The following is a 16,016-nucleotide window of genomic DNA, read 5'->3' as shown; positions in this document are numbered from 1 at the left end:
TGACTCATTTAAAGTAACATATTCATCCTGCTGTAACCAGGTTTCTGTAAGGCAGAATAAATCAATATGTTGATCAATTATTATATCATTTACTAACAGGGACTAACAGGGACTTACGTTTTAATAACGTTTTATTTTCTAGGACTTATTTTCACCTAGAAAATAAAACGTTGCAATAATCCAATCTAGAAGAGACAAATGCATGAATCAGGGTCTCAGCATCAGCCATAGACAGGATGGAATAAATCTTCACTATATTTTGCAGATGAAAGAAAGCAGTCCTCATAATGTCTCTAATGTAGAAGTCAAAAGACAACGTACGACCAAAAACTACCCCAAGGTTCCTCACTTTGTCAGTGTGATGTATGACACACGAGCCTAGGCTAGGTGCTAGCTGGTCAAATTGACGCCGATGCCTCGCTGGACCAAAAACTATCATTTCAGTCTTATCAGAGTTTAAAAGTAGGAAGTTACTAGACATCCAGCTTTTTACTGATGCAAGGCAATCTTCTGAGAATTTCATGCGAGTGAGATTACCAGCAGTTGTCGGCTAACAATTTGCATGGATTTTTTTTTATTTCAACTTAACTAAAGTTATTTCAACTTAATTACAGAAGTCTTGTGGCATTACCTCAGTTGAAAGTTGAAATAACTGAGTTGAAATAACTTCTATCTAAAATAACTAAAATCTATGCAAATTGTTAAATAAATTTTTCTCACTGAGACAGCAGTTCATTTTTAGAGTGTTTTCAGCATATTGCAGCAAAAGGATGTCTTCAAGGAGTTATGAACCTACCCATGAAGGTCCAGCCCAGTCTCACAGCAGTTTGTGGTGGCATTAAGAAAAGTACATTAATCTATGGGTTTGTGACGGAGGCACGAAAATGTAGCATTTTTCGTGACGGTGGCACGATTTCATTTCATGATGGGGTAAATAATGTGGGTTGACAGGGGGCGTGTATGGGGGGGTTATGGTTAGGTTTAGGGGAGAGGGGACACACTTATGCTATGGTTATGGTTACAGCTAAGAGAAGGGGGAGGTTTATAAATAGCAAAATTAAAAAAACTGTGTCATGAAAATGGGGTGCTTTTCGTGATGGGTGCACAAAAAAAAAACATGAGACTGGGATGGAAGGTCACGTGTCTTTGCAATATATTTATTTACTTATTTACACTTGAAACAAAAAATCATATACAGACGAACAAATGATTAAAAGAAAAGGTTTTCAGACTCTGTTTCTGTGCCTGTTACTTTAAATTGAAGAGGGAGACCAAACATGATGTAACGTAACAAAAATCTGTTTTTGCACATTGTGACTGATTCCGTTTTTCCTGTGCAGTGTAAAATTCATCATGATGCTGAAATTGCCATTGCACTGTTAAACCGAACACTCCATTTCAATACAATAATTAAGTTAATGTAACTCAAACTTTGAAAAAAGTTATAGTCACTCATTTCCATTAATTAAACTAACTCAAAAATGAATTGTTGTCATAACAACTCAGTTCCTTTAAGTTTTGGGACATTTAAGTGCTGGTGATGTATTCCCAGTGCATTCCATTCACTCATGTTAATTGAGTTTATGTACCAGAGGCCAGCATGTGCATATGTAGTTAGTAAACCTCACGCCAAACAACTCAAAACAATTCTCTGGTCACAAGGACAGAGCCCTGAGTTTTAGCCTTCTGGTTAGAGAGTCCAACTTCCATGCTGGAGATTGTGAGTTCCCGTCCCGAGGGGAGCGAATGGGCGGAGTCATAACAACACAACGCAGAGTCAACAAGTAAACCAAAGAATGCATCAAAAATCTAATCCAAAATGTAATGCAAATTCTTTAGGCAGAAATTTGTCACTTTTTTTTATTGAAAAACATAAATTAAAGGTTTAATTAACTAATTTTTGAAAATTATTTTATTTAAGTTGGCAAACTCAAATGGTTTAAGGCAATCGGTTTCCTCAAATGGTTTGAGTTGTGCTTTAAACTGAAAATCCGAATGCGGCACTGGTGGACCTGTGCATGTTTCCCGACCTGATATGACAGACAGATTCATTTCTTCCACCACATGTTCACATTTCTCCAGCATGTCATTTTTGAGCAGTGTCAATTGGAGCCTCTGCATAAATTTAATTATTTGCTTTATTAGATATGCCTCTGGTTGGAATTCAAGTATTAATATCATTCAGCACACAGTGTTGGGGAATTCCAAATCCTTAAAAATAGTACAAGCTTTGGATTATGACGCCTCCATGTCAAACCCTTCCCAGGCCATCTATCTGTACACATACCAGGAGTTGCAGCAGAGCTATCGTATAGACCGTGGGGGGAATTCCGCCTGTCTCAGACTGCAGCGTGCGCCACTTCAGCAGGAACAATGGCAGGCTGAGCGCTGAAGCAGGTGTAATGTTTCAGGGGAGCAGGTCAAAGTGCCTCCCTCTGAATGGTGCATAATCACCATTATGTGTGGTACAAATATTCAGTATTATGGAGGTTGACTTCTTCACAATGGAAGTGCTCTTCATGAATGGCTGCCAGCAGGACTCCTCCTCCTTCCCTCCTCTGACTGGGTGGCCAAATGTCATTGCTGCACGCCAACCTTCTCTCTTTTTTTTCTTTTTGTGGATGTTTGCTGACATTGCCGCTTTTATAACTACCTATTTAAATGCTTGTGACTACTTGAAAAACAGCATGGAATATGATGATGAATGTGGATCATTCTGTCTCATTGCAGCTTCAGGGACCCTTCATCGTATTTGTCCTGGAGGGACGGATCATTCTTCACCACCACCACCATGTCTCAGAACCAGTCAGCTCAGACCACTGACTTGTTCAGCCAAGATGTTTTCAACCAGCTTTTTGATATGCTGGACCAGTAAGCCAAACGTGTCATATGTTACACAGAAATACACAGATTGGAGAGGAGGACAAACTGTTGTAATGCACAGTGTTAATGAGTTAATTTCAGAGTTAATTTCAGGGTTACCTGTCTCTCTTTGATTTCAGATCTTCAATTCACTCAGTTCAGCCCATTGAGCTCAACTTCACTGACAGTCTCAGAGATGGGTCTGCAGGAAACACCATCCAGATCAGCATGGACTGCATAACCATGCATGACCCAGACGACACACTCTCCGTACGTATGCAGCTTTGTTGTTCTCAGAGGTTTTCAGTTTTGTTTCTCTTGCAGTTCATTTGCAAGGTCATGTGCAGTCCATTTTGTTTCTAGAAATAACTTGATTTAGTGCCAGTGTTTTGTGGGGCAGCATGGTGGCACAAGCACTTAGTACACTTGCTTCCCAAACAGAAAGTCCCTGGTTCAAGGCCACCGTTGCTCCATTCCGCTACTTTCAAATGCAGTGTAGCAGGTTTCAGTGAGTCCACATCACTTCATGTGTCAATATTGATCAATTTGTATGGATTTGTTATGTTTCAAATGTTTATACTCATCTTGTCACAAATGCTGTCAACTCTGCTCCTCTTTATCCCAATCGAGCATGATTTGGTCTCCTCACGCTGTCCTTCTTCATGTATTTATGTGCAGTGTATCTGGAAAGTATTCCAGATAGGTATAAAAGGGCCTTAGTCAGAGAGATGACCAAGAACCCGATGGTCACTCAGTCAGAGCTCCAGCATTCCTCTGTGGTGAGAGGAGAACCTTCCAGAAGGACAACCATCTCTGCAGTAATCCACCAATCAGGCCTGTATGATAGAGTGGCCAAACAGAAGCCACATGGCAGCCTGCCTGAAGTTTGCCAAAAGGCACCTGAAAGACTCTCAGATCATGAGAAACAAAATGCTCTGGTCTGAAGAGACAAAGATTGAACTTGTGAATACCAGGCATCATGTTTGCAGGAAACCAGGCATCATCCCTACAGTGAAGCATGGTCGTGGCAGCATCATCCTGTGGGGATGTTTTTTAGTGGTAAGAACTGGGAGACTAGTCAGGATTGAGGGAAATATGAATGCAGAAATGTACAGAGACATCCTGGATGAAAACAGGTCATCTTTCAGCAGGACAATGACCCTAAGCACACAGACAAGATATCAAAGAAGTGGCTTCAGGACAACTCTGTGAATGTCCTTGAGTGATCCAATCAGAGCCCAGACCTGAATCCAGTTGAACATCTCTGGAGAGATCTGAAAATGTCTGTGTACCGACGCTCCCCATCCAACCTGATAGAGCTTGAGAGATGCTGCAAAGAGGAATGGACCAAACTACCCAATAATAGGTGCACCAAACTTGTGGCCTCACATTCAAGAAGACTAGACTTGAGGTTGTAATTGCTGCCAAAGGTGCATCAACAAAGTATTGAGCAAATGGTGTGAATACTTATGTACATGTGGTTTCTTAGTTTATATATATATATATATATATATGTATATGTATATGTATGTATGTATGTGTGTGTGTGTGTGTGTGTGTGTGTGTGTGTGTGTGTGTGTGTGTGTGTGTGTGTGTGTGTGTGTGTGTGTGTGTGTGTGTATGTAGAAATTTGCAAAAATAAAAAAATTTAAACTTTTTTCATGTTGTCATTATGGGGTGTTGTGAGCAAAATTTTGAGGGAAAAATGAATTTACTGTATTTTGGAATAAGACTGTAACATAACAAAATATGGAAAGACTGAAGCGCTGTGAATACTTTTTAGAAGCATTGTAGCTTATGCCATTACTTCAGAACTCTTCAAGGGATTTTATATATTTGTGCATATTTTATTTACCTTTATTCATTTCTACTTTGCGATAACAAAAAGGTCATTCACAATCACACACAGACCTTGAGTACAAAAATTAGATATTTATAATCAGAAAAAGGTCCAGGCTGAGGATTCACAGAATAATGAGGAATATGAATTTAAGTCTTGTTTATTATTTTAGCCATCTTACCATCCAAAGAATTAGGTTAATGTTGATTATGATGAAAAGCAAAACACATATCTAGGCTTGAGCTGTGTTTATTGGGGAAGTCGGTTGGTTTCCTGACTGGCCTCTGACTGGCTTGTTCCAAAGGTGGGACGAAGTTATCATCAAGTCACTCTCAAGTCATGAATTAGCAAGTCCTAAGTTGAGTCTCAAGTCATAATGGCCACCAATTGTTTGCAAGCTTACTTGAGACTTGACTTGGGACTTGCAGATTGATGACTTGACAGTGACTTCATCCCACCTCTGGCTTGATCTACTTCTGTACAGCGATGGAGCCAGAAATCAAACATGGCCTCTTTGCTATCCCACACTTTGTGTTTTGAGGGAGGCAAGAAACACTTTCAATACATACACGCTTTAGTAGGAGGAGCTTTAGCTCTATTATACCCTCTACAAACAAAAAAATATGGGGCGTTGGGTGGGGTTGGGGGGTATGTAGGAATTATCCTGTCAGTCTGTCCATGAGCCTCACCGGCAGAACTCCACCTAAACTATTTGGTTTCAATTTCAACACAACTTCACACAAACGGAGGACACCATGTGAAGACATTCATGAAGGAGAATAATTTAGTCCTGCCACTTCAAGGAAAAACATCTGGGCTTTTGTTTTTGTTGTTTATACATTTATTTATTTATTTATTTATTTTGGCAACTATATTTACAGTTTTATTTAATTACAGTTTTCAGTATTGACCAGTTTGTTAATTCAGGCATTTCACCACACGTGGTAACATGTTGTGAGCTTGGGCACACATCTTTGTACTTTATACTAGAAAAACTCAAGGAAACATGACATCAGTCAAAATGTGTCCAAGTAACAATTTGTTCCACAACATGTGATACTGTCCTAACAGCAAAAAAGACAAAAAAACAAAAAAACAAAGAAAAAAAGAAACAAAGCAAAAGGTCTTTGTTTTTTCCTAATTCACTTTACATGATTCAACACAAACATAGTTTCATGTATCATGTGTACTGCAGTTTTACAGGGTTTTGATGTGTGTCATTTTGTTTAATTATGGTGGCTGTTTAATCATTTTAGTACCTGTTATTACTTTCACCGAGCATGGATGGAACTTCCAATGTTGTACAAGTCCGTGTGTGTGACTTAGTATTTTCATATTAACAGTGGAATTTCCCAGAGATGGTTGTGGAAGATGCAGTACAAGCTGTCTAAGCAGCCTACGAATGAGGCCAGGTTATCTGCTTTTGTCTGTGATGTTGTCTGTAAAGTGATGATATTATCTCGTTCTACTCAGCGCTGTGCTTGACCTGGGTGGCCCCTTTGAGACACGTATCTCAGTCTGCTCAGGGTCGACTCTAAATTTAAACAGTCATGTGCCTGATCATGAACATTCAGTAGTATCTAGTATTTGGAAATGAAATATGTTAAATTATAAGTTATGGCTGCAACAAATGAGTATTAATCGACTTGTATTGCGTAATTACCTCAAGAATTAATCACCTGATTAATGAATGTCTCAGTGGTATTTTTAGCTTTTACTTTGTTGCTTTGTATTAGCATTAGGTTTGTTTGTGAAGTTTAAAAAAAGGTGAGGGCTTGCAGTTTTAAGTTTTGGAGTGTTACTTACATGGACAATAATTTACTTAATTAAAATATGCCACACTTTTTTAGCACTTTGCACATCGTCTTAAAACAGGAACGTTTGGCTCTGATTTTTGCTTAAAGATTCAGGTCACCCACAATCAGCTGGCATTTATGTATAAGAAGTTGTTACAGTTCTGTTGTTTAGTTTTTTATTTGTACCTGTGTGTGTTTTTCTTTGTAATAACACTAACTGCTCATTTGATCCCTGAATTCAGTTATTACCTTGAAAGAATCATTTTTTTCTTTTAAACAGAATGCAAATTAAAGTTTTTTTTTTCAGGGCTATAAATTTGCAAATATCTGATGATATGACTTGATGATATGAGGTGCATTCAAAAGGTGTCCAACCTTTAATGACAAATAATAGAGTTACTCACCTGGGATCTGAAATCCTAATTCCCTTCGATGTAGTCTCTTTGGGACTGCACACACATCTCCAAACAGTTCTGCCATTGTTGGAAGCAATTCTGGAAGGCCTCTTTTAGAATGGTGTCCAGCATGGCTGTTGTATTCCGCATGATGACTTCTCACGACTAAAATCGAGTACCCTTTTAGTGTCGTTTTGATCTTGGGGAACAGCCAAAAATCTGAGAGCCATGTTAGGAGAATAGGGAGCCTGACAAATCACAAGAGTGTTGTGTTTGCGCATACGTGTGCTGCGAGACTTCCGGACACAGTTGCTTCTGCTCCACCATTAGCAGCTTAGAAACAAATTTTGCTGGCACTCTCTGCATGCCCAAATCCTCCATTAAAATGAAATATACTGAAGCTGTGCTAACCCCCACCTTGTCTACAAGTTATTGGAAGGTGACACAAAGGTCATCATGACTAAAGTCCATATTCTGTCAATCACTTTGTCATGTCGACTTGTGAATTGCCTCCCAGAACATGATTTGCTCTCCAATGATGTGCTCAAATTTTTGAAGCAGTAATACCACTCTTTTATTTGTGTTGTGCTTATGGAATCATCACCAAAAGCCTGTTGAATCTTGTGAATGGTTTCTGCTTGGGTATCACCAAGCTTCTGGCAAAATTTGATGCAATAGCTTTCCTCAAGTCATTTGGTCATGTGACAGCAAATGAGGGTCCAACACATACTCAATACACTGCTAGCGAGTGACTGAAAATTTCATGCATGCAGAAGAAGGTTCTCTACACACCACCAAACAACAACTCGCATACTTAATTTGTTTCAGTGGGATAAAATAAGTCTGGATACCTTTTGAATGCATCTCATATACGGCGTGGTAATCTGAACTGTCTGAGGATTTGTGCGTGGTGAAAGAGCCATCACTGTTGTGTCCAGTGATTTATAGAGTAACGGTCTTATAATGAGCACATAACGTGGATTAATTTCAATATTAAAATAACGTATATTTTTGTAGTCTGAGAATAAAATAACGAATAAAAAAATGTCAGTAAATGGTCGTCATAGTGATCTATAGGATGTATCTGATCATATGAATGTCCAAATATTCTCTCAAATCAAGTTATTTGTCTAAACAATTCCTTGCTATGTAAGCGGCTATCTTAAATAATGATAATGTACAGTGCATCCAGAAAGTTTTCACAGTGCTTCACTTTTTCCATATTTTGTTACATTACAGCGTTATTCCATAATGGAATAAATTCTTTTTTTTTCCTCAAATTTCTTCTAACAGCACCCCATAATGACAACATGAATAAAGTTTTTTTTGTTGTTTTTTTTTTTTTTTTGCAAATTTATTTTAAAAACACACTAAGAAATCACATTTACATAAGTATTTGTTGATGCACCTTTGGCAGCAATTACAGCCTCAAGTCTTCTTGACTCGCCACAAGCTTGGTGGACCTATCGTTGGGTAGTTTTGCTCATTCCTCTTTGCAGCACCTCTCAAGCTCCATCAGGTTGGATGGGAAGCATCAGTTTACAGCCGGCTTCCGTCTGGGCACTCTACCATACAGGCCTGATTGGTGGATTGCTGTAGAGATGGTTGTCCTTCTGGAAGATTCTCCTCTCTCCACAGAGGAATGCTGGAGCTCTGACAGAGTGACTGTCATGGTTCTTGGTCACCTCCCTGACTAAGGCCCTTCTCCCCCAATCGCTCAGTTTCGATGGGCAGACAGCTCTAGGAAGAGTCCTGGTGGATCCAAACGTTTTTCATTTACAGATGATGGAGTCCACTGTGCTCACTGTGATCTTCAAAGCAGCAGAAATGATCTTGTACTCTTCTCCAGATTTGTGCCCTTGAGATAGTCCTGTCTAAGAGGTCTACAGACAATTCCATTGACTTCATGCTTGGTTTGTGCTCTGACATGCACTGTCAGCTGTGGGACCTTTTATATAGACACGTGTGTGCTTTTCCAAATCATGTCCAGTCAAGTGGACTCAAATTGAATGAATAAAAGGAATTGAATTAATTTGAATTATTGCTAAGGTGTATTTAAATTTATAACTACAGTTGTAGACTGTGAGATTGTTTCTTATGACACAGTACAGCCACATAATTCACACTACTGCGTTGTCAAATGGAACACAGTGCTGAAGTATTTTTATTCTTCTTGTTAAATGGTTATAAGTAAATATATGAACCATCTTTCTGTTTTACTTACTTCCAGTAAGGTACAAAATATCTGCAGGAGGTCGTCTGCTGAAAGAAGATGGGAATGTTCCCCTCCCAATGTAGGAATGCTACTGTCCAGCCAGAGAGGGGGGGAAGCAAATAAAACTTTCCTCCTGGGAGCTGAGTAATGTTACCCTGTGCATCCCCCAATGGGGACTGTGCTCTCTTGAACTGGTGATTAATGGCTGCACTGCCACCACCCACTTTCCTCTGTGCCAAAGAGGGGTGTGGTGATGTGATTGGCACGCCACCTACTCAGGGAGCATCCTTGTAGGTCAAAGAGCTTGTTTCTATGGTGACCGGCCAATCACCAAGGCCCAGTCATTATGACCGAGTCAAGTCAGTGAAGCACTGTGATGGGAAAAAACCTCACCACCATCACCCTAAGCTCATTCCTCCTGCCCTTCCACCCACATGGAGGTGCGCCTCCTTCATGAGTCATTAGAACGGAGCTCACTGTTTAGTGCCCCGGGGGACTTATTTGTATTGTATAGGGTTTATGTTTAATCTGAAATTCCTTTTTCTTCTGGATTTTTTTTTTCTTTCTTTAGCTGCAGGGCAATGATTTAAGGTAGCACCTGCCTCTTGCACAGGTTCCAGCTCTCGTCTATCAGTGCGTGTTTTCCCCGTGTAAATGTGGGGGAGGAGAGGAGCAAGCAAGGGGTAGAAGAATAACATGAAGGAATGTGGCAGAAACAGTGGCAGGAGAAAGACTATATCCCACCCCAAACAGCTGATTTTACACGCAGATAACGCTGTGATCAGCTGCGCGTGGAAGACTGTGGCCGCGGGAGCACGGGGCCTTTTTAGAAAATCACAAAATCAGGTTTAAACCACTTCACAACAGAGTGGCTCAGGCGGCACAGGGCTTCTGTCAGATCTAATTACATGTTTGTGTTTCGGAATCCGACTTTTTTCTTCACACTTCTTCTGTCGTGTGTGTGTGTGTGTGTGTGTGTGTGTGTGTGTGTGTGTGTGTGTGTGTGTGTGTGTGTGAACGATAGCTGTTGCCACCGTGGCTATTGTCCAAGCGGTTTGCTTGCTTTCTTTAACATTTACAGTTTGTCGAACAAAATTGTAGTCAATGTTTTGTCAGTGATGCTGTTAATTTCTATGTGATTTTCATAGATTTTTGTTCTCAAAATGAGTCTGAACTTGTGCCCATATGACAAAGGCCCCATTAATCGTGCAAAATGTTACATAAATATGTGCTTAAATCTATAATTGAGAATTTACAAGTTCTTGCCAAGTTCTGTGTAAAAAGAATAAGCCTCAGATTGTCTTTGTCTCTCATTTTTATTTGCAGAGGTTGTGTTTTCGCCCTCTTTGTTTGTTTATTAGTTTTTGAACAGCCTGGAATCCACATTTTTTCATATATCATGAAATTTTTACAGAGGATTCATATCCTGATAGGCAAGAACTGAGTTAATTTTCAAGGTCATAGGTCGAAGGTTAAAGTCAGGAAAAATTATGGAAATATTATCGACTGACAAAGTTTGATCTGGATCTGATCCAAATTACAGATTTTGTGGCCATTTAAATTTAACATTGAAAACCCTATTTAATGTATATTTTACATTATATCTTAATCAAACGTGCCCCAATCACTTTCATATTTGAAAGTGAGGTGCAGACTGGCACTCACTGTCACCTGACAAAGTTTGATCCGGATCTGATCAGGATTGTGGATTTTGTGGACATTTGAATTTAATATTGAAAAGCCCATTTGCTGAACATTTTGTATTATAACAATTAAAGTGGCTCAGTCAGTCTCATTTTTCTCTTATGGATTTACCTACACCACTGAAATTGGATGGAGGTTCCAATTTTTTGCCCGTTTATCTTTCATTTATCAGTCAGACACCAAGTGCCAAAAAATTAATGCCAAATTGTGCGTAGCAGAGATAACAAATGTTCTGTGAAAATTATCTGAAAAAGAATTCAGAAACCGAAAAAGTTGAAAAAATAAACCTGGCAACACCACAAAAAACTTCAAGTTCATGAACTGACATTTGATCACATCCAACTTATCTTATGGAAAGTCACATCAAACAAGACTCTGACCTTGAAATTTTTTTTCAAGGTAATGGAAATGGAAACTACTGCTGGCACAAGTTTCTAACGAGCTCGGTGCTGTAATTCAAAGATCATTTCACTTGATAAAAATACCAGCATACACATCTTAGCTGATTGTTCAGAGAATTAAACACACAATGAGCCATATTATTGCATATATTTGCAACTAAATGCTTTAGAAACACCCAAAAAAAAAAACAAAAAAAAAATGGACCTTTACAGCAGCAGCCACTGACCAACAGCAGTGACAACACAGGAGCTGTGTCACTCAAAGCGGCCCGCCCCAAATGTGTTTGGATAACTGGGCTTTAGTGAACGTGGTTGTGAACATGATAATGTCTGAAAGACAACAAATACATTTTTAAATTGTACCACTGGCTTTGAGTTGACATGTATTTTGATGAAATTTGTCTTCATTTGAGAATTGATCAGAGTTGATGACAATAACAACTATTGTTTTCCCACAAAAAAAAAAAAAAATGACAGCAGCCATGACCAGTGTTTACAGAGTCTTTATCAAACAGTTAATTTTCTGACTAATATAAAGTGGTCACTACTTTTATTTTATAAATTTTTATCATTATTTGCATTTGGCATTGTTACCAACGGGTATGATGATGATACTGCTACTACTAATAATAATAGTTATAATTATTATTATTTATATTATAATAGCCAAGTGGCCTCTGTGTGCGTGTATGTGTGCGTGCATGCGTGTGTGCGTGCTTGTGTGTGTGAGGGCATGTGTGTGTATGGCTTCGATCACAGATAAACTGGGAAGAGCTGACATTTGCCGTTTGGTATGCTTATGTATTTTGGGTCACGGAAAAACGCTGTAAAAACAGAAAGTGGATAGGATTAATGTTTTGGAGAAATTGGAGATATTAGCTAATGACAGTGAACAATGGACATTGTGCTGAAATGCACCATGGGAGTTCAGGGTTTTGGGGTTTTAAATGTTGTTATTGTGGTTCATATTTGTTAGTGTTATTGATTAATTGTGGTTTTGTAGTTCAATTGGTTTTGTCAGTTTAGTTAAGTGTCATGTTGCCGTTACCATGAGTGACAACTGTAGTGCGTTTGATGTCTTCTGCCACTGTTTCTGTTTGTGGGTGTGTAAAAATAAAAACACCTGCTTGCTGCAGAATGCAGAAAAGACAAAAAGCTGTGCGTGCGTGCATATAACTTTGACACTGGGGTGAGCTGACATTTGCCTTTTGGTGTACTTGTGTATTTTGGGTCAAGGATGAACAGCGCCAAAAGAGAACATTGATAGGACTAATATTTTTGGAGCATCTACGGATATTCGCTAACAGCACTGAAAAATGTCCATTGCTAATTACATTCTGGACTCACACGCCATTCCAGCAGGGGGAGGTAAATAATCTTTATTTTGAAAGTGTGCGTGCGTGCGTGCATGTGTGTGTGCGTGCGTGCTTGTGTGTGTGATTTTATTTAGTAAGTTTAATGTAAGTACATAATATAATTCTTAAAAATACATGGATGACACAAGAAAGTGAAAGCACTTATTTCCATTGTGGTCCATTTAAACATCAAATGACAAAATAGAAGTAATAATAATAATAATAATAATAATAATAATAGTGTGTATATGATAACAAATAACCTAAACAATTTCTGAAGACATTAAGAGAGTAAAGTAACATAAAAAATTATGTAATTAACAGGCACTGTAAGGTTCTATGGTCAGGATAGAATTTGAATGCTCACTGAGGTAGTGAGGAGTGAGAGTGTGAATGTGTTTGTCTGTATGTGTCGGCCCTGTGATAGACTTAACTCTCACTCAGCAGCTGACAGGATAGGTTCAAGCCCCCCCACACACACATACACATGCACATTGCTCCCCTGTGACCTTTAATTGGAATAAATTAGTTTGGACCATGAATGTGTGAACGAATGAGGTAGGGAGCCCTTAAAATAAGTGTCATCATGAACAGATTCAAATTGCAGCTTGCTTACAAATTTAATGCTTGAACTCCATATTTGCAATGACCTGCTGACCAAAATATCAAACTAGAGCACCACACTCAAAGAATGCAAACCTCCGCCAACACTCATTTCCAATTCCACTAAATTTTACCTTCACAGCAAAATCACCAGTGTTACATTAACACTGATAGTGTACATATGGTCCCACACTGGATTAGTGTGGGACCATATGTACACTAGCAGACTAAATTGAACACTGTCAGTGTTAATTTAACACTGGTGATTTTTGCAAAATTTACTGTGTTGGAAAAAAATTCAAGGTCAAAGTCCTGTTAGAAGGGACTTTTCACAAGGTAAATTAGATGTCAGCAGTATCCGTTTAGTTCATGCACTTGAATTTAAGGGGGGGTTTTTTGTTTTGTTTTTTTGTGGTGTTGTCAATGTTTTCAATTCTTTTTCAGATAATTTTCACACAACATTGGTTATCTCTGCTATGCACAATTTGTCATTGCTTTTTTGCACTTGGTTTCTGCCTGATAACTGTAAGATAGACAGCATAAAATTGGAATCTCCATCCTATCATGGTGGTATAGATAAATCCATAACAGAAAAATGAGAATGACTGAGGCAGTTTGGATTGAGATATAATGCAAAATGTACACCAAAGGGGCTTTTCAATATTAAATTCAAATGTACACAAAATCCACAATTCGGATCAGATCTGGTTCAAACTTTGTCAGGTGATAGTGAGTGTCAGTCTGCACCTCACATTCAAATATGAGAGTGATTGGGGCACGTTTGATTAAGATATAATGTAAAATATACATTAAAAGGGGGTTTTCAATGTTATATTTAAATGGCCACAAAATCTGTAATCTGGATCAGATCTGGATCAAACATTGTCAGTGGATAAAGGATACCATTCTACATAATGATCTCAAATATGAAAGGAATTGGATCTTCTATGATAGAGTTATGCTTTTTTGAAAATTCATTCAATGTTAAAGATAGGGTTTTTTCCAATTTTCCAAGATTTTTCCTGTCTTTGACCTATGACTTTGAAATTTAAATCAGTTCTTACCTATCAGGATATGAATCCTCAGTAAAACTTTAATAAGGATATATGAAAAGATGTGAGCTCCAGGCTGTTCATAATCAAACAGACAAACAAACAACCAGGGGTGAAAACATAACCTCCTCCAACTTTGTTGGTGGATGTAATAATATAATAATAATAATGATAATAATAATATCAAAATAATGTATAAAATAATATCAAATAATATATTAATATCAAAATAAAATCTCCCATTTTCAAGGACATTATACATCTGCTCACCAGATTTCATTAAACCTCCGCTGATGACATTTTGAGTTAAACATTGCTATGAGTCACACATTCTTCTGGATCTCATTTCCAGAGTATAGCCCTGATCATTGCCAAAATTGAATCACTTATTTTACGGAACATTATTTATCTGCTCACCAAATTTCATTGAAATCCATTAATTTGACTTTGTTTTATTCTGAGAACAAACAGCAGTGAAAACATTACTTACTTGGTGGAGGTAGTAAGAGTGATGTGCAGATCTGCCCTAAAGGCATAACTTAAGAATAAGCTGTTCAGCCCCAAAATGAGGTTGAAGGAAAGAGTAGTAAAAAGTGGGCTGAGAAAAGAGGTGAAGAAATGTGAGCAGCAAAATGGTTTCAAGTGGAGAAATAGCAGATGCAGTGTTTGCTCTGAGAGTGCTGACGGAGAAGTATAGAGAAGTTGGCATTTGCTTGCTTGCCTCTACTGGTGGTTGGCTCTCACTGCGGTATTGTATCACTTCCTGTTCCGGAGCACAGCGGTGTTTTGCTGTATCTGTTAGCTGTTTAATCTGCGCAGTTAGACTGATCTAGATAACTAGATAACGATTTGTTTCACAGTATAATCTTCACGTGCCTTAACTAAAGCACTCCCTCTGCTGAGTCACCTCTAAATTATTTACACATTATTCACTTTGTGTGTTTTTAGGAATCCGCTAACTTAGCGCAGCTACTAGCTCTTAGCCGGTTTAGCATGGCGGCTTCTCCTGTCTCTCCCGCACTTTTCTGCTCTGGGTGTGAAATGTTTAGTTATTCCTCGGCCTCCTTTAGCAGTAATGGTACTTGTAATAAGTGTAGCTTATTTGTAGCTTTGGAGGCCAGGCTGGGCGAATTGGAGACTCGGCTCCGCACCGTGGAAAATTCTACAGCTAGCCAGGCCCCTGTAGTCGGTGCGGACCAAGGTAGCTTAGCCGCCGTTAGTTTCCCTCTGGCAGATCCCGAGCAGCCGGGAAAGCAGGCCGACTGGGTGACTGTGAGGAGGAAGCGTAGTCCTAAACAGAAGCCCCATGTACATCGCCAACCCGTTCACATTTCTAACCGTTTTTCCCCACTCGATGACCCACCCGCCGAGAATCAAACTCTGGTTATTGGCGACTCTGTTTTGAGAAATGTGAAGTTAGCTACACCAGCAACCATAGTCAATTGTCTTCCGGGGGCCAGAGCAGGCAACATTGAAGGAAATTTGAAACTACTGGCTAAGGCTAAGCGTAAATTTGGTAAGATTGTAATTCACGTCGGCAGTAATGACACCCGGTTATGCCAATCGGAGGTCACTAAAACAATGTCGGACTCTGTAGTTTTCTCTGGGCCCCTCCCCAATCGGACCGGGAGTGACATGTTTAGCCGCATGTTCTCCTTGAATTGCTGTCTGTCTGAGTGGTGTCCAAAAAATGAGGTGGGCTTCATAGATAATTGGCAAAGCTTCTGGGGAAAACCTGGTCTTGTTAGGAGAGACGGCATCCATCCCACTTTGGATGGAGCAGCTCTCATTTC

The 16,016-nt window shown here is 39.1% G+C and overlaps 1 protein-coding gene across 4 annotated transcripts in view; it reads left to right on the top strand.

The window, feature by feature from the left end:
* The first annotated feature begins 2,776 nt into the window (after nt 1–2,776).
* Nucleotides 2,777–16,016, top strand: part of tp63 (tumor protein p63) — a 124,355-nt gene continuing 111,115 nt past the window's right edge. For all 4 annotated transcript variants that reach the window (XM_034180661.1, XM_034180663.1, XM_034180662.1 and 1 more), the window contains exons 1-2: nt 2,777–2,871; nt 3,003–3,132. In XM_034180661.1, coding sequence (XP_034036552.1) covers nt 2,792–2,871; nt 3,003–3,132 — 210 coding nt within the window. In that variant the 5' untranslated portion in view covers nt 2,777–2,791. The remainder of the gene's footprint in view (nt 2,872–3,002; nt 3,133–16,016) is intronic.

Source organism: Thalassophryne amazonica, chromosome 10 (genome assembly GCF_902500255.1).
Source record: "Thalassophryne amazonica chromosome 10, fThaAma1.1, whole genome shotgun sequence".
Classification (NCBI taxonomy): Eukaryota; Metazoa; Chordata; class Actinopteri; order Batrachoidiformes; family Batrachoididae; genus Thalassophryne; species Thalassophryne amazonica.
Note: the sequence above shows the minus strand (reverse complement) of the source record. Positions and strands in the feature narration are given on the sequence as shown.